Source organism: Eleutherodactylus coqui, chromosome 7 (assembly GCF_035609145.1).
Source record: "Eleutherodactylus coqui strain aEleCoq1 chromosome 7, aEleCoq1.hap1, whole genome shotgun sequence".
NCBI lineage: Eukaryota > Metazoa > Chordata > Amphibia > Anura > Eleutherodactylidae > Eleutherodactylus > Eleutherodactylus coqui.
In genome coordinates, this window is record NC_089843.1 from 76503223 (window position 1) to 76528338 (window position 25116).

The window sequence follows — 25116 nt, forward strand, 5'->3', positions numbered from 1 at the left end:
GGCAGTCTTTGGGCCCCCTAAGACTCCTGGGCCCGATAGTGAGTATTATTTCTGCACCCCCTACAGTTACGCCCCTGATATTATGCCTCTAACTCATATACTCATTTCTGGAGAGCCAATCGGGTCAGGAGACTTATATAGGGGACACAGACAGGGCTACACAGTGAACCCTTAGTTCTTGTCCTAATATATAGGGGACCCAGACATGACTACACAGGGGCCCCTTAGTACTTGTCCTAATATATAGGGGACCTTGCATGACTACACAGTGCACCCTTTGTACTTTTCCTAATATATAGGGGACCCACACAGTGCACCCTTAGTACTTGTCCTAGTATATAGGGGGCCAGACATGGCTACACAGTGCACCCTTAGTACTTGTCCTAATATATAGGGGACCCAGACATGGCTACACAGTGCAGCCTTAGTACTTGTGCTAATATATAGGAGACCAGACATAACTACACAGTGCATCCTTAGTACTTGTCATAGTATATAGGGGACCCAGACATGACTGTACAGTGCACCCTTGGTACTTGTCCTAATATATAGGAGACCCAGACATGACTACACAGTGCACCCTTAGTACTTGTCATAGTATATAGGGGACCCAGACATGGCTACACAGTGCCCCCTTAGTACTTGTCCTAATATATAGGGCACCAGACATGACTACACAGTGTACCCTTAGTACTTGTCCTAATATATAGGGGACACAGACATGGCTACACAGTGCACCCTTAGTACTTGTCCTAATATATAGGGCACCAGACATGACTACACAGTGTACCCTTAGTACTTGTCCTAATATATAGGGGACACAGACATTGCTACACAGTGCACCCTTAGTACTTGTCCTAATATATAGAGGACCCAGACATGGCTACACAGTGCCCCCTTAGTACTTGTCCTAATATATAGGGGGCTCAGACATAACTACACAGTGCACCCTTAGTACTGTTGCCCGGGGGGCGCCACTCTTCACCCGGACATATAAACTACATATGAGCAGCCACATGTAACTACTTCTTTGTCCAGATGTTTGTAGCCGCACAGTATGGCATTGTGGGCCACCTGTTTTACACCCCTGGTCTACATGCTATCAGATTCCTGACAGTTCCTATACTCACTGGATGTCGTTTTTAATTGAAAGTCTTGGCCAGCAGAAGTGAACTTGTATTGGGCCTCATGTCCACTAGGAAATTCGGGCCCACACAGATTCTTCATGCAGAATCCCACAGCGGGTCCCTCCTTTCCCACGGAAACCCCGTGCGGACTTTGCAATTCTAATTGTCCAGTGGACATGAGGCCTTACTGGCAATCAAGATGATCTCAATTCTGTCCTGGATTGTTAATGGCATCACGTGGCACCTGCAAGACGTGCAATTAGTGTTTCACCTTATATAAATAAATAAATTAAATTATAATTTTTTTTTTCAACATAACGGTATTAGTACTCGGCATCACATCATGCATGACTCAGGTGGTTGCAGGTATTGAAAAGCTGCCTGCACCTGCCAATTCCTAATGAAATTCTATCCTAAATTATGTATCCCATGTGCTTCTTTCCATTGAAGTTTCCTGAATGCAAGATGGTTGCCACTTAGATGGCTGACGGGTGCCACCATAGTGCCAAAATGTTTTCCCCCCACCATCTGTGTTCTACAAAGTTTCCTACTTGTACTCCTTTTCATGGAGAAGATATTCTGGGTGGCCCTGACTTTTGAATCACCGCTGAATAATCCCTGCAGAGTTGGTACACGCTACAAGTTTTTAATCTGCGGCATGTCACTCTAAGCTGTCGATCAGTGTGGATTCCACCTTGGACATTTTGGAGCCTGCCTAGTGTGATAGCCCTTCATCAAGACTTATACGGAACTATCCCCCCAAAGTGTTGCTATTAAAATAAAGCCCCTTTTTGCATGCAGTAAGTTCCGTAGAGCACAATGCTACACAGTTCTTCCCTCCGGATACTGCGGGCTGTAGACAGTGCAGCTCAGGGCTCGGCAAAACGGGAAGTGCTACTGGTTGTGTTTCTAGATCTACGATGCTCTACGTGGTATTAGTGTATCTTGACGCCACCATAAGCTAGGAGTTTGACCGGAGGAACGCCCCTGTCACACCCCCAGCTCCTGATATGGTCAATCTGTAAGGTGCTAGCAGGACAGTGTGCATTGCTTGCAGCTGGCCCAGAGTGTAAGGCAGCATGGCCGGCTGCAAGCTATGGAGACGTGGCAGATGTCACTCACCGCTGTGTCCTGCGCGCCTTCTGTGCCTTCCTCCCGGCCAAGCGGAGGATGGAGACTTAGTCCCGGTCGCCCTGTAGCTTGATGTACTTGTTCCAGCATCTGCCTGCTCCCCGCAGCCCAGCAGCTCTGAGGTCAATGACGGACGCTCCCCTGCGCACACTTCCTGCCAATGTGCCGGAGGCTGTGTGCCATCCCATGACTGCTGCTGTACTGGTCTGCCGGCTGCTAACACTGTTTGTGTGGGCGCCGCTGTTGCCTCCCTGGTGAGGGTGCCGAACAGCATGAAATGTGTTCGAAGGTGGCCACGTTTCCTCTGCAGCCAGCCAACTATTCCGCTGCCGTTTTAGCCTCCTTGCAGAGGCTGGCGAGGTGCACATCACATCGTGGGGAGGGGGGCATGGCTCGCTCTGCTGCTGGGCCAAATTTTAACATGTCAGTCGCCCACCAGGGGAAAGGCTTGAAGGCTAGTGCTAGTGCCTACTGCGGCCGCCACTGAATACTGCTCCTTAGGACCCTTTGCTTAGTGGGCTGCCAGGACCTATAGCCAAAGCACTTGTGCAGCCAATCACGTTGAGGGGGCGTCGCCCCACTGTGTATCTTGACTCCACCAGGACTTCCTGGTGGCGTCAAGATATACTAATGCCGCTCTACGTGGGGGGATCGTCAGAATCTTTCCTTGAAACAGCGAATTTGGGCAATAATCGTCCCATGTACATGTGGCCACCAACTGGGCGGTGAGCAAGAAATCGTTCATTTGTTGGAGTCACTTAGTTTTTAGCGAAAGCAAGCAACAATCGGCCAGGGTAAGCAGTTGCCACTCAATGAATGCAGGCAGGCGGCTGGAATGCTTCCCGGCCCGCGTCGTCTCTATTCACTTGAACGACTATCGCTCGTGTTTAAGCATGAGCGTTAGTCAGGTGGCAGTCCATGGGTCGGCTGTTGGCGCTGACAGTCGTCTCATATAAAAGGACATCTAACGTTGTATTCACTGCTGGCCAAGAAAACCTACATGAGGGATAATGCAGAGATACGAGAGGTCCCACCCTTATAAAGAATTGTGTATGGTGGAAAGTTACTCCTAAGAAACATGTCGGTGTATCGCCGCTCTCCCCAAGTGGGTCCCTATAGCATCAAGGAGGAGCACAAGTATCCTATATACAGCCGGCTAGACTGTTCACACAGTACAGGCTGCTGTAACCAATCAGGCTCTGGTCTAGTGGCAACATAGGACCCCTCCAGTCTGAGAAGGTATTAGTCGAGGAGCTGGAGGACCTCTTCTTGTGATATCTAGTCGAGGAGCTGGAGGACCTCTTCTTGTGATATCTGCTTGGGGAATTGCTGTTCATGCAAGTAGCTTCAGAAGTGCCTCTTCTGCCAAGTGAAGCGCGTGCTCCTCTAGGTGTAGACATGCTCCGTTTTTATAGGGCTTAGTAAGTGATTTGTAGGTTTGCTGATTGTTTAATTAGTATTTTAACTACATGGTTAATATACTGTAAAAATAGACATTTTGAATGGTTTATAGAAACCAAAATGGTATTAATGTGACCAAAATACCTGCATGTTTTAGTATAGGTCTATAACGGGAACCTGTCGCCTGCCTGGGGTATAGTCACACCTAGTGGAAGTGCTGCAAATTCAGAAAATTCTGCAGCCTTTTTTTGCTCAATTGGTGCAGATTTTGACTTGGAATCAGCAGCTTCTGTGTCCCCCCTCACCGTGCCGTTCTTTGCGCTGGTGGCCTCTAGTGGCCGCCAGTGAGAGCCGTGCCGACAGCACAAAGAGTTGCAAGGTGAGAGGGAACACTGAAGCTGCAGATATGCAGCTGATTTTTGACTCCATATCTGCACCAATGGTGCAGATGTTGCATTTTTTGCTTTGCAGGCGCGCTCCTGATGCCGACCGCACAGAAAGTTAGTCGCCTCTATAATACAACGCATATTGCATGTCTACGTTTTTTTTTAACAGTTTTGGTCTATATTGCATTGAAAGTTTTTGTTTCTTTTATAGTAATCTTGTATTTGGCGTAGATTTCCAAATGTATCCACCTAGGATAACAATATTTTCGACATCTCCATCACACAAGGCACGGCCCCCTGACCACGGCTGGGACATCGCTAGCGATATTCTGCTGCAGGGAAGGAGAGGGGGGAGCACTGACAGGTCTCCGAGATGAGCCTATCTAATAGGATAACCGCGGAGAATCACGGCAATCACCCCCCCCCCCCCCCCCTTGAGCGGGGAATCGCTGTGACTCTCCACTCGTGGACACCGACGCTGCGCTTTCCATAGCAGCCTTATGCAAAGCTTTACAGAGTGGGATCCGCAGGTGATTTAGCGCCCGTGGACAGGCAGCCGTAGACCCTCTCTGTATAACTTCAAGGGTTATGGATTTCATAAGCGGGAACCCACTTTGTTTTCCACTTGTGGCTCAAAAACGGGAGTGGTGCAAGTTGAAGCCCCCTTTTATAAGGCATTTATACTTATTTGACATGTATTAATTGGAGAGCATCTCGGCAATGAGCAGACAGACGGGACATTGTTCAGACCTGTCAGCTATGTATTCTGTCATTATGCAACCCCCGAAATATGTGCGCTCCCTGCCAGGCCAGCTACACGGCATTGTGCTAGCAGTCCCTAAAGGGATACATCTACGTGCGGACGGGGTGTGCGCTCACACATCTACAATTATGGTTTACATCTAAAACAATACCCGTGGTGGAGGGGGCAGTCCAGGAAGATTAACACTTCGGTCTCAGAAATAATGGGATTGCTAGACAAAGATATGCTGAATTAAAGGGATTTTATTGTATATCATGGGGAAAAAAGTTGACTTTTTTGTTGTTTTTATGTTGATCAATGTTCTTTCTATTTGTCTTTCTAGAATCCTGAATAGTAATAAGATCACAGAACTGAAGAACGCTTCCTTCGAGGGGCTCGGCTTCCTGGAGAGGCTGTAAGTTTTGATATAGTAAAAAGTTTGAATGGATGGCAAGGACCACACATGACGATTATCGGTCCCTACTGACTAATCACTTGCCATAAAAAGACAGTCATTCGTGAAGCTCCAACATTGCAAAGAGGTCTTTCTAATCTTATGTCTTGAAAAGTTCTGAAAACTTGTTGGCTGTTTTGTTTGCCAGAGCATAAGGCCTCATGTCCACGGCTAAAGTAAAATTTAAAATCCGCAGCGTGATCCGCGCCCCATAGGAATCCATTGGACACCTGCAGGTAATTGAATACCTGCGGATGTCATTTTCCCTTGAGGCGCGGATTGCGTGTGCGGGAAAACATCCGCAGCATGCTCCATTTTAGTGTGGGTGTCCTGCAGGCTTCTATTGAAGCCGTCCGGATCCACGGTACAACCGCAGCTAAATGCCTGCCCTCCGGTGCGGAAGAGCAGGAGTTAAAAAAAAATAAAATAAATTTGAGTGCGCGGCACGCTGCCGGCGTGCCAAGCACATCCGCCGGGCCGAAGAAAGAAGATCTGGCCACGACGGAGGGGAGATCCGCAGTGTCCGGACAGGTAAGTAATTCTTCTTTTAGGCCTCGTGTCCGCGGGAAAGGAGGGACCCGCTGCGGGATTCTGCATGAAGAATCCGAGGCGGGCCTGATTTTCCCCGTGGACGTGAGGCCTAACAACCCAGTGCTCGGTGCTGAGCACCTGCTGGAAACGTCCGAGGGCTTTAGCCCAGCTCTGTTTGTATGGCTCTTAGTGAAGTGTTGCCCCACTGTTGCGTAAATCTGGAAATTGCATAGTGCAATGCCAGTTTCGTATCTCCTATTCATTTCAGTGAGAGCTATGGAAGCCATACTGGACAAATCCCTCAGTTGTCTCCGTAGACTCAGGCCTATGGAAAGACTAGCTTGGTAATACCCCTTTGACCCTTCACTACTATTTGTATCATATATGATACTTCCATATATTTCTTAAGAGAATGGTCCTACCTCTCTACTGCATGGTGTAACAAATATGACATTCCATCTATTTCTATGTGGTTTTCAGAACAGCCACTAGATGGCATGGTTGGTCAGTTGCAGATTATGTAGAATAGAATTTTTGTCATGTTTTTTTGGAAGTAGCATTTACTTAGCAGCATAATGGATGATATTTTAACAAATACAATCTCCACGCTGCAGAAAACATGAGTGCAGGGCGAACCAGCTGGGTGAATTACCTCCTAATTCACCCCGTACAATCAGTGGCAGCAGAATCTATGATCAATCTACATGTAACGTGTGGATTTTGTCACGTATGCGTTGTGTAGCCGCACCGTAGTGGAGTCCATTGGACGCTGCTTGTGTTGATCAGAACTGTGCTGCGGTTTACCCTATAAATGGAAGCCACGATGCGGATATGAACAGTGTCTGCAGCCATGCGTTGCTTGAATGCCCACAAAAGCATGTTGGCATGGCATGGCCCTGACTACATTATCATGACCATATAACATTACAGCATTTAGCAGGGCAGTGTGGCATGATGCCGTGCTTGCCATGCCACTGATGCATCACCAGAGTATTATACCCAGTACAGTCTGCTATGATGGGCAATCAGTCTGCGGCTTACAAGGACTAGTCTATCCTCCCGACAATGGTTTATATGAAGTGTTGTGGGTATACGCTGGTATGATCGGAGTGGCAGCTTTAAGTGATCCCTGCTTGTTGGGGGATGAGGGGGTTGTGGTTTTTGATATGTTTTACGCTGCAGGAAATTGACTCTCTAGGGGACAAGTCCAAGAACACTCCATACATTTTACAAGGCTTGCTGCTTTTTATGCACTCTGGATCGGATACAAATGTACCACCCGGAGCGTTACTTTTAATTTTTCTATTTACTCGCCTGCTTCATTTATTTTTATTAATACTTTTAATAAATGCCAACTATTAAAAGTCATGGTTTTATGATCGCCAAACACTGAATGGACTTGTAGCCTCCCTGTAAAAGTATCCCCACAGCTGGGGGGTTCTGTTCTTGGCACTGCTGTCTGCCGTGTACAGAGCTAATAAAACGGCTCCCGTGTGTCTGCGCTGTCCCGGGACGGGCCAGTTTTATCTTTACCCAGTGTGCTTTGTGTGCTTCTCATAATCCATGTGAGACATCCTAACTGTAGGAACTGGGGAAAGTTTCCATCTAACTTTATTATGGGTGGCTTTTATAGCCTGAGCCCAATGTGTCCCAGGTGCTTGTAATGTAGGGAGCTCACTTCAGCGAAGAGTCAAGAACGTAGGTTGCAATGGTTGTGATGTTTTGTTGGCGTCTTTGCCTGGATGTCATCAGACATGTAAATATAGCAGTTTTTTTGTACCTTTTTCTGGCCAATAGACAGCCACAAATAGCCACCCTTTCCCTAGTTGAGTAGGCTATTTATGTTGATGCAAATCGGCCTAGTGGCATCTCTTTGGTTATTATAGGGTTATTTCTTATAATGGGATACCAATCCTGAGTATGCAGGGTCCACAGCATTCTTCGTCAATTTATACGTTTTACCCGGACAGGCCCCCTGGCTTCAGCGTGTTATGTGCCCATTCCCTCCACAAGTTTACAGGTCCCACTGTGAAGGGTGTGCTGTGCCGATGTAGCTACACCAAGTCCTCCCGTTTTTTTTGTTTTTTTTTTTGCTTTATTATTGGGCTCTAGGAATAGTCCGAAGACGGGTTTAAACAAATCTAAAAGTAGAGAATGTGCTTTGTGTAAATGGGACTCCGTTCTGCTTCCAGTGAAGCCTTGTGTCAGCTGTGTTGTGGATAAAATAGTAGCTGAAGAATCTTCTTTGGTTTACAATATAAAGGAGATTGTAAAGGCGGAAGTGCGTGGGTCTATGGAAGAGCCCTTCCTAAGGTATTAGTGTAGCTTGATGCCACCAGGAAGTCCTGGTGGAGTCAAGAGTGACAAGGGGTGACACTCCCTGTACCTGCTTGGCTGAAAAATAAGGCCTACTACAGGTCCTGGCAGGCCAGTGTAACTGTGTTCCGGCTTGCAGGCTCCCCGGTCGTTCCCAGTGCTCGGCGCTCCTGATGTTCCGTTTCTGCCCCTCATCTGGCAGCAGCTCTTCTGCTTTGGGCGCCGCTGTGCTGTGTTCGGGGGTCCTGGTGAAGCGTCCGTGTGCCTCTACTCCCCGCTCCTGCTGCACCGTTGCCAGCCCTATGCTGAGCCCCAGTGCCTTAGGAGCGGTGATCGCTCATGAGAACCGAGGCGCTGGCTGGAACAAATGTGAGGTCAGCTGTGGAGTGCTGGTGCCTTAGGAGCAGTGACCACTCGTCACCACTGAGGCACCGGACGGAAGAAATCAGAGGCGCCATACAGCTGACACAAGCGCCGGCTCTCACTGCGGCGGACCAAATTGCGAGCGCTGAGCGGGGGAGCAGCCGTGAGGGAACATAAAGGCGCAGGCCGGCAGGCTCTCCCGACGAAGCCAGACGAGACATGCGGCCCCAGCGACAACATGGGGGTGACCAGGGGACCGGTCGTCGGCCAGCACAGACGCAGCAAGAGCTGCCGACTAATGCAGTAGTGAGGAGGGGGCCCGGCTGAGAGCCGGGAACGGGCGGTACGCATAGAGTTATCACTGCACAATTCTTTATGGCTGCCCCGTAGCCTCACTGTTACTTTGCTTCTTAGCCTTACATTATAACTTCTTAAAGCTGGCATGTAACTGGTGTTACATGCCAGCATTGACAGCTCATAATGTATGGCTAAGAACCGAAATAACTGTGAGGCTAAGAATGGCGGCTAGCCATTAAGCAGTGTGCAGCTAGGACCTTTCTACCTTCACCCTATCATGAGCTGGGGGTGTGAGAGGGGCGTTCTTCCTGTCAAACCTCTAGCTTCCGGTGGCGTCAAGATACACTAATACCTCTTCGTAATGCCTCGGGGGGTGGGGAAGTGTAAAATCTCCTCACCTTTAAATCTGCTCATATAAATATTTCTGATTCTAGTAGATCAGACTTTGGCCTCATGCTAACAGGTGGATTTGAACTGCGGAAACTCGCAATTGGCACTCGTGCGGGAGATTCATTCTTCAAGTCGCCCATAGGAAAGCATGGAGCGTCCTCAGCTCCACCCACATAAGGGAGATGGAATAGTACCTCTAACAGCTCCACGCACACATGCAGATTTGATTTGTGGATTCCGCAAGCTGAAAATAAATGTCTTGCCGTGTGCATGAGGCCATAATTGTAGAAGAAGTCTCCTGGTCTTATGGTGGTTCTGCTGAAGATGAACCAGCTGGTGAACCACTCTCTGATGATACAGATCTCCTGCTTATCGCAGTTACATCTACAATGCATTGGATAGAAATGAGAAAGTCCTGTTCTGTTCAGGAGCAAAGGTTTAATAGCCTTAGACTAAAACCCTTCACTGAGAGTGGAAACATCTGAATAGAGGGTTCTAGGTTTCTCAGTCTGTGATAAGGAAATACCCCTTTGATGAGTAAAAGGTGACAGATTGGGGTAAGGCTCCAAAACGTGAGGCATCAGTAGCAAAGATTTCAAAGAAATCGGCTCTTCCGCTTGAAGATCTAGTATCTTTAGAAGGGCCTTTCGATAGAGCTGAGGTTTGCCTTAAAAAGAGTTGGGAGGCAGCTACAATCTCTTTTTAGCCCTCTATTGTTGTTTCCTTTGTAGCGAGATCCCGTAAAGTATGATTAGGTCAGCTGGAGTCTCCAATTATTAATAAAACTCCTAGAGAACAAATCTTGGAATCTTTTCCTACTATGGCCAAAGCAATAGATGTTGTTATGGATGTGTCAGCTTTATCCAATTCATTTTATTTATTTTTTTTTTTAACCTCTTTGTTTTTTATTGGTGAGTAACTTGCCTTGGACAGTTTATAATCAGCATTTGCAGGCTGTGGCACTGTAACGAGCTTGTATTACATTTGGTAGAATAGGCTAGCCTGGCACATGTGAGCAGAGCCGGTCAAAGAGAATCAGCATGTAGTATCTTATGGTGCTTTTACACAAAACTATTCTCATTCGGATTCCTGCAATCTGATCACTTTATCATTCAGTGTATATGCACGCACTGAATGAAAGACTAACAAGAAATCGTTCATTCCCCTTCTTCGTTTAGTTTCTGAAAGACGTATCGTTCCGTGTAAACGGGTGGTATCCCTTATGAACGACTGCCTGGCTACTGTGAATGGAGGCGGGTGGCCGGAACGGTCACCAGCCCCCTCCGCGTCCATTCACTAGCCATGCTCATTCCTGTGTGAAAGCACCGCAATGATTAATATTGGGACAACCTGCCTGGCATCTGTTACGCAATACATCGTCCCGTGTAAAAGCACCCTTAGGCCTCCCTCACACACGGCGTTTTATACAGCGTTTAGCGCTGCCTTTTCAGCCCAGCGCTAAACGCTGTACAACACTCCCATTCATTTCAATGGGGCTGCTCACACAGGGCTGAAAATACAGCGCCTTCCAACGCTGCGCTTTGACAGCGATGCATGTTCTATTTTTGGGTGTTTTCAGCCCTGCGTCGCCCATTAAAATGAATGGGCAGCGGTTTTAGCACTGCTGAAAATGCGGCAACACTTGGTGCCGCGTTTTTGGCAGCGTTAACCGCTCGCCGATTTTTGGAGTGAGGGCTTGCAATAGAAGCCCTCACCCCGAAAATCAGTCCCTGCTAGGTGGAGAGAAAAAAAGAAAGCAATACTCACCTAGCCGCTGCAGTCCGGGTCGCGGCCGCTGCTCTCTGCCGCTGATCCGGGCTTCCTCTGCACTCAGAAGTCTATTGACGGAGGCCAGGTTTGAGAACCCCGGCTCCGGCAATAGAGTGCTGTGATTGGTTGTCGGCGCCCAATCACAGCCCTTCATTGACTGTCTCAGCCAATCAGCGCCGGCAAGCTCTGATTGGCTTAGACAGTCAATGAAGGGCTGTGATTGGTTGTCGGCGCTTGCTCGATGCCCAATCACAGCACTCTATTGCCGGCAATAGACTTCTGAGTGCAGAGGGAGCCCGGATCAGCGGCAGAGAGCAGCGGCCGCGACCCGGACTGCAGCGGCTAGGTGAGTATTTAGTTTTTTTTTCTTTTCAGCATTCTTGGCTGCGTTTTCAGCCGAGCTGAAAACGCAGCCAAAACGCTGGCGCAAAGTATGCCAGCGCTGCTGAAACGGGGCGGAATCTGCAGCAAACGCAGCGTTGCAAAACGCTGCGTTTCTGCAAACGCCCTGTGTGAGGGAGGCCTTAGAGCGGCTTCACGGCAGACAGCTGTTGTCGGATTAGTCTCTCAGTAGAGTGAACGTAGGCGACGGCTCAGTGTAAGCACCGCCAACAACCGGAGTGTATTCACTGGTCGCTTTGTTTCAACTTGCCTTAAACATGGTGAGCGGTTGACGATCCGTCCGTTGCCCGCACATCTGTAGAGGCGCTGCTGAACTCTCCGGTTATGGCCTATAGCCCTTGTCGGTGTCCTGTACATGTACTGTGACTATACAGTAGAAATGCCTCTGTCTAATCTGTATTCTCCTCTCTTTACAGGGATCTTCGGAATAACCTGATCAGCACAGTAGAACCCGGTGCCTTTTGGGGACTTGCATCTCTTAAACGGCTGTAAGTTATCTTTTGAGTATAAAGAAATGCAACCAGCACTGACAAACGGGGGTCTCTCCTCAAAGGATGGCGTTGGTGGGGGTCCATGCCTTGAGATCTTCGCCAGTTACATGGGGCCATGGATTGTCATTCATTGCCTTTCATCTTGGAGGCATACAATCCTCTAACCAAATCTGACGGCACGTCCACTAAATGAATGGGACAGCTATGTACATGCCTATGTATAGGTTGGGACTATTCACATTAAAACCAAAAGAACTGTAATGTGTATCAGGGGTCCTTTCAGTGAAATCCACACTACCATCCCATTTTGTTCCCTTTCCAATCAGCCTGGCTTGGAGATACACAAGTCTCTGTTTAAAGGGGTTTTCCAGGACTAATGTTTTGATGACCTATCCTAAGGATAGATCATCAGTATGTGATTGATTGGGGTCCGCTGCTCTGGATCCCTGCCGATCAGCTGTTTGAAACTACCATGGAGCTCAGGTGAGCGTCACTGTCACTTCACTGCATAGCGCAATACATTTATTGTGGATGTGCCTGGTATTGCAGCTTAGTTTCATTCACTTGAATGACTTGAGAGTAGATCAGTCCTATGTGATTGATGAATGTGATGTCCCATTCCTGAGAAAAGGTCACGGTACTCGTGCGCACACCACGGCCTATTCGGGCAGGTCATCGGTGGGGATCCTCAGCAGCGGACCCATGCTGATATCCTGAGGATAGGTCATCGATAGTTTAGTTCCAGAGACCTCCCTTAACCCCTTGAGTGGCACGCCCGGAAAATTTCCGGGGACGAGCTCCTCTGCTCATAGCGATACTGCCCGGAAGATTTCCGGGCTATGTATCACTATGGGAGCTGCAGAGCACAATGCCACAAGCTGTGGCAGTGTGCTCTGCCTGCACAGACCCACACAGAGCAGTGCAAGGGCTTTGAAAAACCAGCAGAAGATATTGCCGACATGTCGGCAATGTCCTGCTTTGTTTACAGGTTGCCATAGAGACCATCGGCTTGTCAGAAGCAAGCCGATGGTCTCTGTGGCAGGGAGAGCTGGTTGTTAGCTGTCAGAGGACAGCTAGGTACTAGCTCTTACAGCAGAGATCAGAGAAAACCTCCGATCTCTGCGGTGTTAACCCTTTACATGCTGCAGTCTATGTGACTGCAGCATGTAAAGGGTTGTCACTGCAGCATGTAAAGGGCTGTCACCATCGGACCCCCGGAATGTGATCAGGGGTCCTGATGGGTCCCTGTGGAAGTCCCCTATAGGGACAAAAAAAAAATAAAAAAAAAAAGTAAAAAAATTATTAAAAAAATAAAAAAAACACTTGTCTCCCTTTACTTTGTAAAAAATCAAAAATACAATCACACGTGGTATCCGTGTGCGTCGTAATGACCCAGAGAAGGAAGTTAATACATTATTTAACCCCTTAATGACATGGCCCCTTTTTTTCTTTTTTTCCTCCCCCCTGTTTAAAAAATCACAACTTGTCCCGCAAAAAACAAGCCCTTATATGGCCATGTCAATGGAAAAATGAAAAAGTTATGGCTCTTGAGACGCAACTGCAAAACTAGTTGAAATTCAATGATTAGACCATTTTAAAAAACCTGCCCTGGTGGGCACGACAGGGTGATAGGAAACCTGCCACTCAAGGGGTTAAGTGGTCACTAACTTTTCAAACAACTTTGTATTTATACGATAACCTTCCCCGGTGTCAGTGCTGAAAGCTGCTCTTCAATGCATTGAGTGGCACGCTAGGTAGTTTGCCCAGTCTGATTTCATAATGGGCAGATTACTTGGCAGCATCACTCGATGCAACAGCAGCCGTCGGGGACTGGCGAGGAAGGTAAGTATAATACTTACATCCCCAGACTCAGCGGATCACCTACTTTCAGATCATAAGATCCATAAATGGTAACATATAAAGAAAATATTAAGGTTATATATACATGTAACCAGTTGTCTTTTATTTTCTTTTAGAGATCTTGGCAATAATAGGATTGGATGCCTTAATGCGGATATGTTTAAGGGACTCCCCAACCTGGTTAGATTGTAAGTGATCATATATTGAATGAAAACGAATAAATGAATGAACTAGTATGAATTTACCCCCCAAAGTAATGCAAATGGTCTCCTTATCCATTTTCTATGGGGATGTTTACATGTGCTTTTTGCTACATAGAACTGACTGTTTAATCCATGGCAGAACTCTGAGGCTTTTTATGCAGATCTGCATACGGATTAAGCCCTAGTTAATGGGGCAAATCTCTGTTCTGCTGCCCGATTTATAGATTTTTGTGCAGAAACCACACCAAGAAATGACATGTCAATTCTTTTTTTTTTTTTCCTCAGCAAGCTCAAGAACGCAGCCTTAGCCATAATCTAGCCTGAACTAGGTCCTTTAATAGCAAGGCTTCCTGAACCAGTGAAGTCTCCAGACTTCTTGGCTGCAGTCCTTCCCCATCCCCTCCTCTCTTGATTGGCTGCTCCTGCAGTCTTCACTGGATTAGCACTTCATAGCAGGAGACCACTAGAGATGTCAATCAAAAGGAGAGGGGAGGGTTTGCAGAGAGTTGGCAGCTGAGAAGGCAGGACACTTCCCGATTCAGGAACCCCCAGCAAACACTTGGCAACTCATTAGCATACAGCTCATAAAGTTTTTTTTCCATCTGTTATCCTAGCAGTAGGATTTGCAACATAGGTCCTGGGAAATCAAGTTTAACCCTAGTTGGCAATGTTAGGAGTTTGATGTGGTCAAAACTGCTGACAGATTCCCTTTTTAAAGTAGTTGTCTCATCAGAGACTTGAGTAGCATATTGTTAGGATGGGCCACTAATGTCGGATCCGTGGAGATCCGACCCTCTGCGATCCTCATCAGTTTGCAAAAACATCAAGGCTCTCTGCTCTCGGACTGCACAGTCTCTGACAAAAGTGTAAGTATTGCCTACAGGGGACAAAGTGGGCCAAAAAATAGTATTATTTATGGCTGGCTTAAAGGGAAACGACAAAAACCAGAGTTCTTCATTGTGGTTATGAATCATTCCTAAGCTGTGATGTTTGCTAGGCAGCGGGCCAAATAGGCTTACTCTTGCCTTAAATCGTTGATTGACAGGTAAGTACTTTAACCCCTTGAGGACACTGCCAATTTTCATGCGTTCATGACAAGCCATAGCAATTTTTTTTTAATGACAGTATTTTAAATCCTATATCAAATATTGAGAATAATTTGCAGGTTGTTAACCCCTCCCCACCCCATGACGTAAGGGTTACGTCATGGAAGCGGGGTATTTCCTGCAAAATTACGTACCTTTACGTCATGGGGATAGCGCGAGATCATAGCAGATCTTGCGCTATCCCGCAGCGGGAGTCGGCTGTCACTAGTAGCCGGCGTCCCGCTGCGACAGTGGGGGGCATCGGAGATGTCTAAGTAGATTGCGGCAGGGAAAGGGTTCATAGAGGGAGCGCGCTCCCTCTGTGCAATAATATTGCGAGATCCCGGCTGGTTGCTATGGCTACAGACCCCAGATACCGGCGTCCTGTATTGCCATAGCCTGTGATTGCTATAGTAAGCGATAAGGCATGGCAGGAGAGAAGTCCTGCCATGCCTTATCGTAGCGATCTGCAGTGCTGTAGTGTAAGTCCCTCAGAGGGTCACAGATTGTGTAGAGAAAAAAAGAAAAAAATTAAAGTACAAAAAATAAAAATGTAAAAAAAAGTTAACCCTTTTTTATGCTTTCTCATGTTGGCATAAATTATTTTTTTTTAAATTCCACATATTTGGTATCGACGCGTCCGTAATGACTCGTACAATACATTGAACGCGCTTATTATCCTGCACAGCAAAAAGCGTTTAAAAAATGCTAAAAAACTGAGGCAAAATGCTAATTTTTAGCATTTTGTCTCCCAAAAAAACTGCAATAAAAGTGATTTTAAAAAAACGTGTGTACCCCAAAATGGTACAAAATAAAAACTGCAGCTCATCTCGCAAAAAATAAGCCTTCAGAGAGCTCCGTCCATGGGAAAATAAAGTTGTAGGACTTTGAATGCAGTGAGTTTAGAAAGAAAAAATTCCAAAAAAAAGGATTTTTATTGTGGGAAAACCTAAAAAAATATAAGAATTTCGGTATCATTGTAACCGTACCGTCCCGCAGAAAAAAATGAAGTGTCATTTATGCTGCATAATTAACGCTTTAAAAAAAATAAATAAATAAATCTATGGCAGAATTGATGCGTTTTCTCCTTCTACGATCATAAAAAAAAGTAATAAAAGTTTTACAATGTAGTCTATGTAACCAAAAAAGGTACCAATAAAAACTACAATTCGCCACGCAAAAAACAAGCTCTTATACGGCCGCGTCGACGGAAAAATTAAAAAGTTGCGGCTTTTGAAAAATGGAGATGAAAAAATACCAAAAATCGTTTGGTCCTTAACGCCAAAATAGGCCATGTCCTTAAGGGGTTAATGGGAGAAAACAAACCCCCCCCCCCCCCCCCCCCCCCCCAATTTTGCCAGTGTTCTTGGTGTTTGTTTTTACGGCGTTCGCTATGCGGTAAAGGTTACACATTAACATTATTGTGCAGGTGAGTACGATTACAGTGATGCCACATGTATGTAGTCGGTGACTATACAGAAGCAGAATGCCTTTACTCCGTTTTGAGCCATTGTGAAATTATTTATAGTGTGCGATCCTAAATATTCTGGACCTAATACTCTGGAGAGGATGAGACTTTTACCAAATGTGGTAAGATGTGCGATGATACTAATTGTGTGTCTTCCAGAAAGCGGCCCCAGGGGACTGCAGTCACACAAGCTGCGCTGCTCACTCCACATAATCCCGTGTTTGTAAGGAAAGTGTATTATTGAAGCGCACTTTATTTTTGGTGCCTTTTTTGAACAATTTGTGTAGCATTGTAGGTGGTGGACTTCATGCCGGATTGGTTTACATGGAATGTCTCGTGGATTTGATTTGTATCATTACTTCGATGTTCGTCTTTTGAACAGCAATGTGTTCTCTTTAGATCTTGCATCTGCCTTCGGGTGGCCATATTGCAGACCCCCTTCCTCCTGCGTTGTCTGTATAGGTGGTGTAGCAGGGAGTGTGCGCTCTATGGCAGCTGAAATTAGTAGAGAAATGTCATAGATCATTAGTCTCCAAGAAGTGATGGAGTACAGTCCCCCACCCCAGAGACCAGGGAGAGGAGTCTTATCTGTCTATGCAGTGTTGCTACCCTGTCTTATTTGGACCGAGGTTATTAAAGCGGTTGTCCAGATTTTTTTGTATTTTTTTTTTTTTATTTAAAAAAAATAAACTGATTGCAGTCATCAGCCTGCAGGCCAATTACCTGGCAAGAAGAAGGATAATAAGACACATGGTAAATGTAACCTTTGGGCAGCCCAAAGCAGTCACAAGTAATGGAAGCACGATGCGTAACACAAAACGGGCATTAAATGCCATCAGTTCAATGTGGGTAATACAAGAGCCAAGGGCAAGTAAGGGTGGTTTCACATTTTTTTTTTCTCGAGGCTTCTGGTTCTCTGCTCCATTCGGGGAGCAGAAAAGGGGAATCCTTGTGGCAGAATGGCTCAGTCTCTGGACGGAACCAAACGGCACTGAATTGACTATAATAGCGCTGTTCACTTTCCACTCAGCTGCCCTGCCTTTAGCCAGAAGAAAAGGTGTTGCATGCAGAGCTTTTTCTGTCAGATCTGCGAAGGAACCAACGCAGGTGTGAAACCACCCTAAGGCTTCCAAGAATGGATGGGGAGGGGAAAACTCCTAAGAAAGGGTTAAAGTGAGGAAGGAAGAAAAAGAGGACAGAGAAAGAAGCATTATCACAGGGGGAAGAGACACCTAGAAGTGTTAAAATGCAGTGCGAGGAGTTAAGGGGTTCATTGGGTAAACTGAGTCCTTCTAAACTCCTGTGAGTCTTGAAACGCAGTCCAGTAGAACCATGAGTTCTTTAACTTTTCCTGAGTGCCTCTAGGTCTGAATAAGCCCCAAATTATTTCATAGAAAGAAGAAATGTGGCCAGTAAAGATAAATGCCAAGATATTTAATTTGATCCTGTGACCGCCGAAATGAATGGTAGAGTTGAAAGGGATTTTTCTTGCCCAGATCTATGCATTTCTCCTTGTTAAATACTATTCTGTTAGTCGCTGCCCACTGTTAGTCGCTGTGCAGGCTTTTCTAGATCTTTTTGAATACCCTCTCTCTCTCTTCCCTAGTGTTAGCTCTCCCTTCTAGCTTAGTGTCGTTGGCAGATTTGATTAGTTTCCCATCAATTCCATCCTCCAGATCATTTATAAAAATGTTGAACAACACTGGTCCTAGGACAAAGCCTTGTGGTACCGCTACATTCCTCCACTTGGATGCGCAGCCATTTATGACCTTTCTTCGAGTCCGATCACTCAGCCAGTTCTGAATCCACCTAACAGTTGCCTTGTCAATCCCATATTTGGTCATTTTTTTCAATAAGTATAGTATGAGATACTTTTGTCAAATGCTTCACTAAAGTCAATATATCCTATAGCCACTGCATTTCCTTGATCAACCAAGTTGGTGATTCTATCATAGAAGGAAATTAGATTCATCTGGCATGACTTGTTTGTTACAAACCCATGCTGGCTCTGGTTAATTACTCCATTTTTATCCAAGTATTTGCATACATACTGTTTAGTATCCTAGGATGTAATTCATCTGGACTTAGCTAACTTAAATAAATTCAAGTCTCACAGTGTTCCCTCACCATCTCTCTGCTTATAGATAGCCTGCATTCTTTTATTCCTCCAATAGCACAGGGAAGATCAGTTGATGTCAATGAGAAGGAATGTATTAAATCCCTGAGGAAGGGGAATATATTAAGGACCTCTGCGTTTTGGTAACTTATTTCAAAGTTGGATAACTGTGTATATTTATGAAGATCAGTGATGAGATTAGGGAGAGTAAAGCCCCATTTACACACAAAGATGATTGCTTAAAATTTGTTCAAAAGATAAGGAGAATAACCGCTTTGAGCGATCATTTTGCATAAAGTACTAATAGGAACTAATGCCCATTAGTACTTTATCAGCTTCATTTGCATGCAGATGAGCCTCTGGGAGCTGTTGCAGAAATCAGCAGGAGGTCTGAGCTCTGTAATTAGCTCTATTGTTCAACCAGGGGCTGCAAAGAGAAAACAATGTAATCTCTAGCTCCTGTATAGGTAACAGCCTGTGGACTGTTTTCAGCCATGGCCTGGATAGAGAATACAATGTTATCTCCTCCCAGCATGTGGTCTGAACAATGGTTTTTAGGCTGAACTAAAAAATCATCATTCAAATGAAAAGTGCACAATGGTAGCATTTACACACGATTATCACTGAAAAGCCATCGTTTTAACGAATTTTGTGTGATCGTTGCGTGTAAAAACGCCTTCAGGTGGGGACGTGAGTGAAAAAAAGAGCAAGTCATTTGCATATGCTACCTTATGCATCTACCCACCCACCTGAATTCCCACAATGTCCAGGTTCAAGCGGCTATGACAGAGTAGTGGCTCTAAAATGAGGATGTGTATATGAGGGACAGAAGGGGAAGCCTTGCCAAGTGCCATTGGAAATTTGCGACCGGTCTGAAAAGCAGCCATTCGCTTTCACTCTGGACGTTGAAATCTAACTCGGCGTGTTACTGCCAGGGGCAACAAATTAAAGGGTCTCCGACATAGTCCTGATTGACCCTGTCTCATGCTTTGTCTGCAGCTGTAGAAAACGGGAACATCGGTCCTTTAGGGACCATGGCATAATGGATTATATGAATCTCTCCTCCTATTGTCCTGTGCCTCATGAAGGGGCACAAAGCCCACTTGGTCTGGATGGGGAAGAAGGGATAATCTGCTTGACAGTATTTTAGAAAAAAGGTCTTCGTTCAGGAGAGAGATCGCACAAGCTTGTGAACAGGCCCTGCGTACGTCAAAAAGTGCAGTACTATGTGCTGATGCGTGTGCAAATTCAGGGCACTGAAGCAAGTCTATATGTGCATACGCTTGTTTGAAATTGCCTAAAAAGTCTACTGACCTCCAGCAATGATGTGTGGACACTACAAGCGGTGCCGGGCCTGGCACAGTGATTGCACCAACATGATTTTCCGCCATAGACCCTGCAGTCATCCCCCCCCCCCCCCCTTGCCCCATTATATTCCGCCTGTAGTGCTCAGCCTTTCCCGTTGTGTGAAGCTGTACCTGTAGGTGTAACGTATCTGTATAATTACAGGTTCTCGGTTGGCAGCTCATTCCAGTAATTAATTGGTGACTTGGAGCTTTGTTACCGTCATTAGGTTAATTTGCGGTCCTATAATGCACAGGATGCCCTTTGGATATCCAATGACTGTTCCCGGTGTGACTAGAAGTAAAGGATGAAGCTGTAATCTGGTAGTGGATTTATTTACCCTGACTACTAACTGTATGTATTTTCCTTTCTAGAAATCTCTCTGGGAATTTATTTTCTTCACTGCCACAAGAAACGTTTGCTAACCTGGTTGCCTTAAAGTCACTGTAAGTATCCTGGGTCCACGTGGCCACCAGATCTGACCTAGAATGACTGCTGTAAAGCAGCCTGTCTTCTGCTGATGGGTCTGCAGGGGAAGTGGGATTCCCGCAGCCCTGCCAATAATCGTTGAGCGACTGCTGGAAATGTAATTGGAGGAGTATGTTTATTAATTGCTATGTATGCAGTCCACTAATATTTTCTTTAAAGTCACTCTGAGGGCTCAGTCACACGGGGGCCGATCCGCCCGTGTTCCTGCACGATAAGGGTGGATCGGCGCCCCTGTGACTGAGCCCTAAGACGGCCGCACTGCAGGTTTGGACGACTCTCCGCACCGCCAGAAGAAAGAACACATGACCGGCTCCATTGCCGGCCATGTGTTCTTTCTTCCGGCGGTGCGGAGAGTCGTCCAAACCTGCAGTACGGCCGTCTTATTGTGCAGGAACACGGGTGGATCGACGCCCGTGTGACTGAGCCCTAAGTTTATGTTTCCACAGGCAATTGTCCACAGTAAAGCCGTAGGGGATTTGGCAGCGGTAAATTCACACGATTTGTTTGTGAATTTGCCGCTGCGGATCAGGACCACAATGATGAGAAAAATACTTACTTGCATCTTCTCCTCGTGCCAGTGAAGAGATTTGCCTGCTTTCTTGGCCTCCATAGATGTCTTGACCCATGTGGGCACAGGGTACGGGATGTGCAGACATCATACATGTGCCTTGTGCCTAGGTCTACATGCCTATATCTTCATAAAATCGGCAAAAGTTCAGAGACTAAAAATCTTCATGTGCTGCTAAACATACAAGTCAACAAATGTCCTGATGAGGTGCGAGGGTTAATTACATGTGCAACTGCTCGCTTGATTTAAAAAAAGGGACCTCCTGAATATGACGGAGGGCACATATCCTCTCTCATTTGTAGGAGGTACCATGGCATGAAGAATGGTTTCCTTATTGCCCCCATGTGGTCACTGGAGGCTGTACAGAGGCAGTCATGAGTGGAACAGGCTGCGATCGATCTTGATGTCACTTGTGGATTTGGGTGTCATTTGGAAATAAGATCTCTGTTTTAGCTCTTAGAATTTTGGGAAGCGTTTAGTCATGATGTATTCCATATGTACGGCTAGTGAATCATGTAGCCTGCATCCTGGATTCCCATTAGAGTTCCGTGTGCAAAAAAACACTGGGAAAAGTTGTGCCCCCCCCCCCCCCGTATCCTACATCCTTGTCAGCTAACGATCTTATGTCAGTAGTGTATATTGGGGAATGGTTACTTGTGGCCCTCTTACACTGGTCCCAGCGATGCTCTCTTGTGCTGTTACACAGCAGCGATGATGGCTGGCATTGCTGAAAGCGCTGCCAGAATAGAGGCGGGGCCGGCCAATAAAGTTGTAACCAAAGATAGTTCTAATTGTTGCCTTTTTTGTTTACTTGCAGTGAATTTCAGACAGACTACCTTCTGTGTGACTGTAATCTTCTGTGGATGTTGCGGTGGATCAAAGCAAAGAATATAACGGTCCGGGAGACAAAATGTTCCTACCCCAAGTCTCTGCAAGGGCAGCCAATAACAGTGGTGAAGCCTGAACAGCTGACCTGTGGTAAGTGGGAAGGTGTTAAGTGATGCACAGGTGTATTATGAAGTCGTACAAATATATTTATGGCTTGTTGATCGCATGTCATAAATAGGATTGATTTAGACCCCCGTGATCCTGACCATGGGAGGGCCTGGTTTCCCTGTGAAGTAGTAACTATAAATGCATGCTGACTCTCCCGGTTACATATCTCCCATAGATTTAAATGGAAAGTGACATAGCATACTTATCCGACTAGGTGAGGGTCCTGCAAATTGTTATACCAAAAATATTCTTTGGAAAACCATTCCTACTTCTGTTACAGTAAAATTCCATTAACTCAGACAGTTTAGCACGTGTAGTGCCCTAAGTTAGCATTATACCTTGTCAGTAAAACATTTACAGATAATACACTGCAATACGGGTATCTTGGTGTATTATTAATGCAACTACTGGATCACACCGTCAAGCCCCATAGTGAGAAAGTAATCAGACACTCTTGAGCTATGTTGTGATGAGGAGATGAATATTAATTCTGGGAACTCCCCTGTAAACATGCCCTAAAGTTGTTTGCTCACATATTCCAGAGCGTGATTTCATGAAACATTCTCTCACTGCCTTCACCTTCCTGTACAGATCTGTTTACCTTCACTTGTTCTCTAATCCACCGTCTTTAACCGTGATTTTTCCTCACAGCTCAACCATAACTGAGTCCACAATCCTCTCCCGGTTCCTACTCGTACAAAAAGAAAATAATTCCTGCCCGTTTTCCGCTGGGCACGGAGTAATCGCTGAACGTGCGCGTTCTTCATTTCCCATTGATCCTCTGTAGCTCAGCTGCACATGTCATGTTGATGGCTTTACAAGAACGAGGCATGACCTCACGTTCTGCTCTATGGGTAGATTAACGTGGCGGATGTTGCTGGTGAAATACATCTAGAGGGATAAATAAAACGAGACCCGACCTGCTGGAGACACAAACTTATATTGAAATACGTCTCTAGCGCAAACAAAAGAATAGGCTTGATTTAAAGAACTGTCTCAGAACCCCCCCTCCAATAAATTATAGTCACGTACACGCCATTGTTTGCTAAGGGTAATCGACCAATAATTCCACCATTCCCTTTATATTGTCTGCCATGCACCGACGCACTCTGTGGACCTACGGCACTTGGCGCATTGATTGCCAGGAATGTAATGCCACAAGTGCCATATTTGATGCAGATTTATACGCCATCCGGTGGTTGCAGAGAGCATCAGTTGTCATTCGGCATCCTATAACGTTTGCAGGGCATGTCGTATGTAAAGCGGCACAGTCATGATTCAGTGGCATTCTAAAGGGTATTTCCAGCTCAGAAAGTGATGGCATATCGCTAGAATCCCCAGCAATCCTGAAAATGAGGGCAGCGCAACACTTGTTTAGTGACCACTTCACTGTTTGTCCCTGGACAGCAGGTGTCTGTAAGCATCACTGTTCTTAGAATCGTGGGGGTCCCAGAGGTCGGACCCCCACAATTACTTTAAGAAATGGGAATAACTATTTAAATAAAAAATATCAAATGGCAATGCTAATAGAGAGCCGCAGGCTAGTCTTTGAAGCATTACCTGCCCGTTTACTTGTATTCCACATGTGATAATGCTAGAACATCTTCATAAATACATTAAGCCATCCCTCCGTTACTCCAGCTGTCAGGTTATCCCTACATTTCCAAGTTGGTGGTGGTGTTGTGAATGAAGGGGAAACACTAGGCCAATCTAGCAATGTCCAATCCATGGTGACCATGTCAGGCCCTGTAGGGACACCTTAACAAAGAGAATGTTAACGCCCAGTTGTCAATTTAATCATGCGTTTCCAGGAGGAACAATTGGGGGACTGCACAATGCAGAGTTTTAAAAAAAGATGGCCCAGAATCGTTATCAAATATAGCAGATTTTAATAAACACATTATAGAAGGGTCTATGTTATAAGCCAAGCGTGTGTCTTCAGAGATCGCTCAGCTGCTGGTGCTTGGATTGAAGAATAATTTTAATATAGAACCTTTTGATTACTGTGCTTTTTCCATTTGTTTCCAGATTCACCTCTTGAGTTGCCTTCCTTTTACATGACTCCTTCTCACCGCCAAGTGGTCTTTGAAGGGGATAGCCTCCCTTTCCAGTGCATGGCTTCCTACATAGACCAGGACATGCAGGTGTTGTGGTATCAAGATGGGAAGATTGTGGAAACAGACGAGTCGCAGGGTATTATCGTCCAGAAGAACATGATCCACAACTGTTCACTGATTGCCAGGTAGCGTTCTTTTCTATGCTATATAATAATATACAGGGTGGTGCAGAAGTAGTTACATCAGGGTGGCGTGGGTGTGGCTAGTCTGCAGCTCATGAATACCCAGGACTACTTTTAAGTAGTCCTCTGCATGTGCTGCCACTGATAAAAGGCAAGTTTCTCAAAAACGAGTGAACAGACCTACACAGCAGACCTATCGGTGTGATTGTCATTACCTTGTCCTGTCCTCAGGGCGAGGTGCAAAAGAATGGTGACAGTCTGTTCAGATCTCATATTCCTCATGTAGATCATAAGAAATGAACAAGTGTACCATTTACTTGCAGTTAGACTTTACATGCATGTCCTGCGTATAAACGGCTTCTCTTTAGGCCGCCTATACATGTAGCGTTATCACAGGTGGAACCTTGGATTTCATCTATAAAAGCGTTGCCACATCTGGTTCGGCAGCATACTGCCACTAAGTGCACGATCATCCTTCACTTAGCACGCTGTTCTAATTTCCCTTTATGAATTGTTTAGTATGTTAATTATGCTAAATGAATTTGACACCGTTTTATTACTTTTTAGTGCGTTGACCATTTCCAATATACAAGCGGGATCAACCGGGAACTGGGGTTGCCGGGTTCAGAGCAAGCGTGGTAATAACACCAGGACTGTGGATATTGTGGTACTGGAGAGTTCAGCGCAGTACTGCCCTATGGAAAGGGTCAAAAATAACAAAGGGGACTTCAGGTTGGTGAACTTTTCCTAGTTTGGGGTTTCTGTTTTATTATTAATTTTGTTTACTTTGAATGAGCTGTAAGTAAGCATTGAGTGTTTCACATACACAATTACACTTGACACACTGGATGCAACATGTGCTTCTTCTCAGTAATGTCCCTTTTACATGGGCCGACAGTCGGCTAAATGACTGCAGGAGTGCTGACGTTACCCCTAAGGTCGTTAGC

At 45.9% G+C, this 25116-nt stretch overlaps 1 protein-coding gene across 1 annotated transcript in view; it reads left to right on the forward strand.

Annotated features, from left to right (window-relative positions):
- The window catches only part of ADGRA3 (adhesion G protein-coupled receptor A3), a 50414-nt gene that overhangs the window by 7921 nt on the left and 17377 nt on the right, over positions 1–25116 (forward strand). Inside the window, exons 2-8 of the mRNA XM_066573231.1 lie at positions 5131–5202; positions 11727–11798; positions 13778–13849; positions 20252–20323; positions 21752–21912; positions 23959–24172; positions 24737–24901. Coding sequence (XP_066429328.1) covers positions 5131–5202; positions 11727–11798; positions 13778–13849; positions 20252–20323; positions 21752–21912; positions 23959–24172; positions 24737–24901 — 828 coding nt within the window. The remainder of the gene's footprint in view (positions 1–5130; positions 5203–11726; positions 11799–13777; positions 13850–20251; positions 20324–21751; positions 21913–23958; positions 24173–24736; positions 24902–25116) is intronic.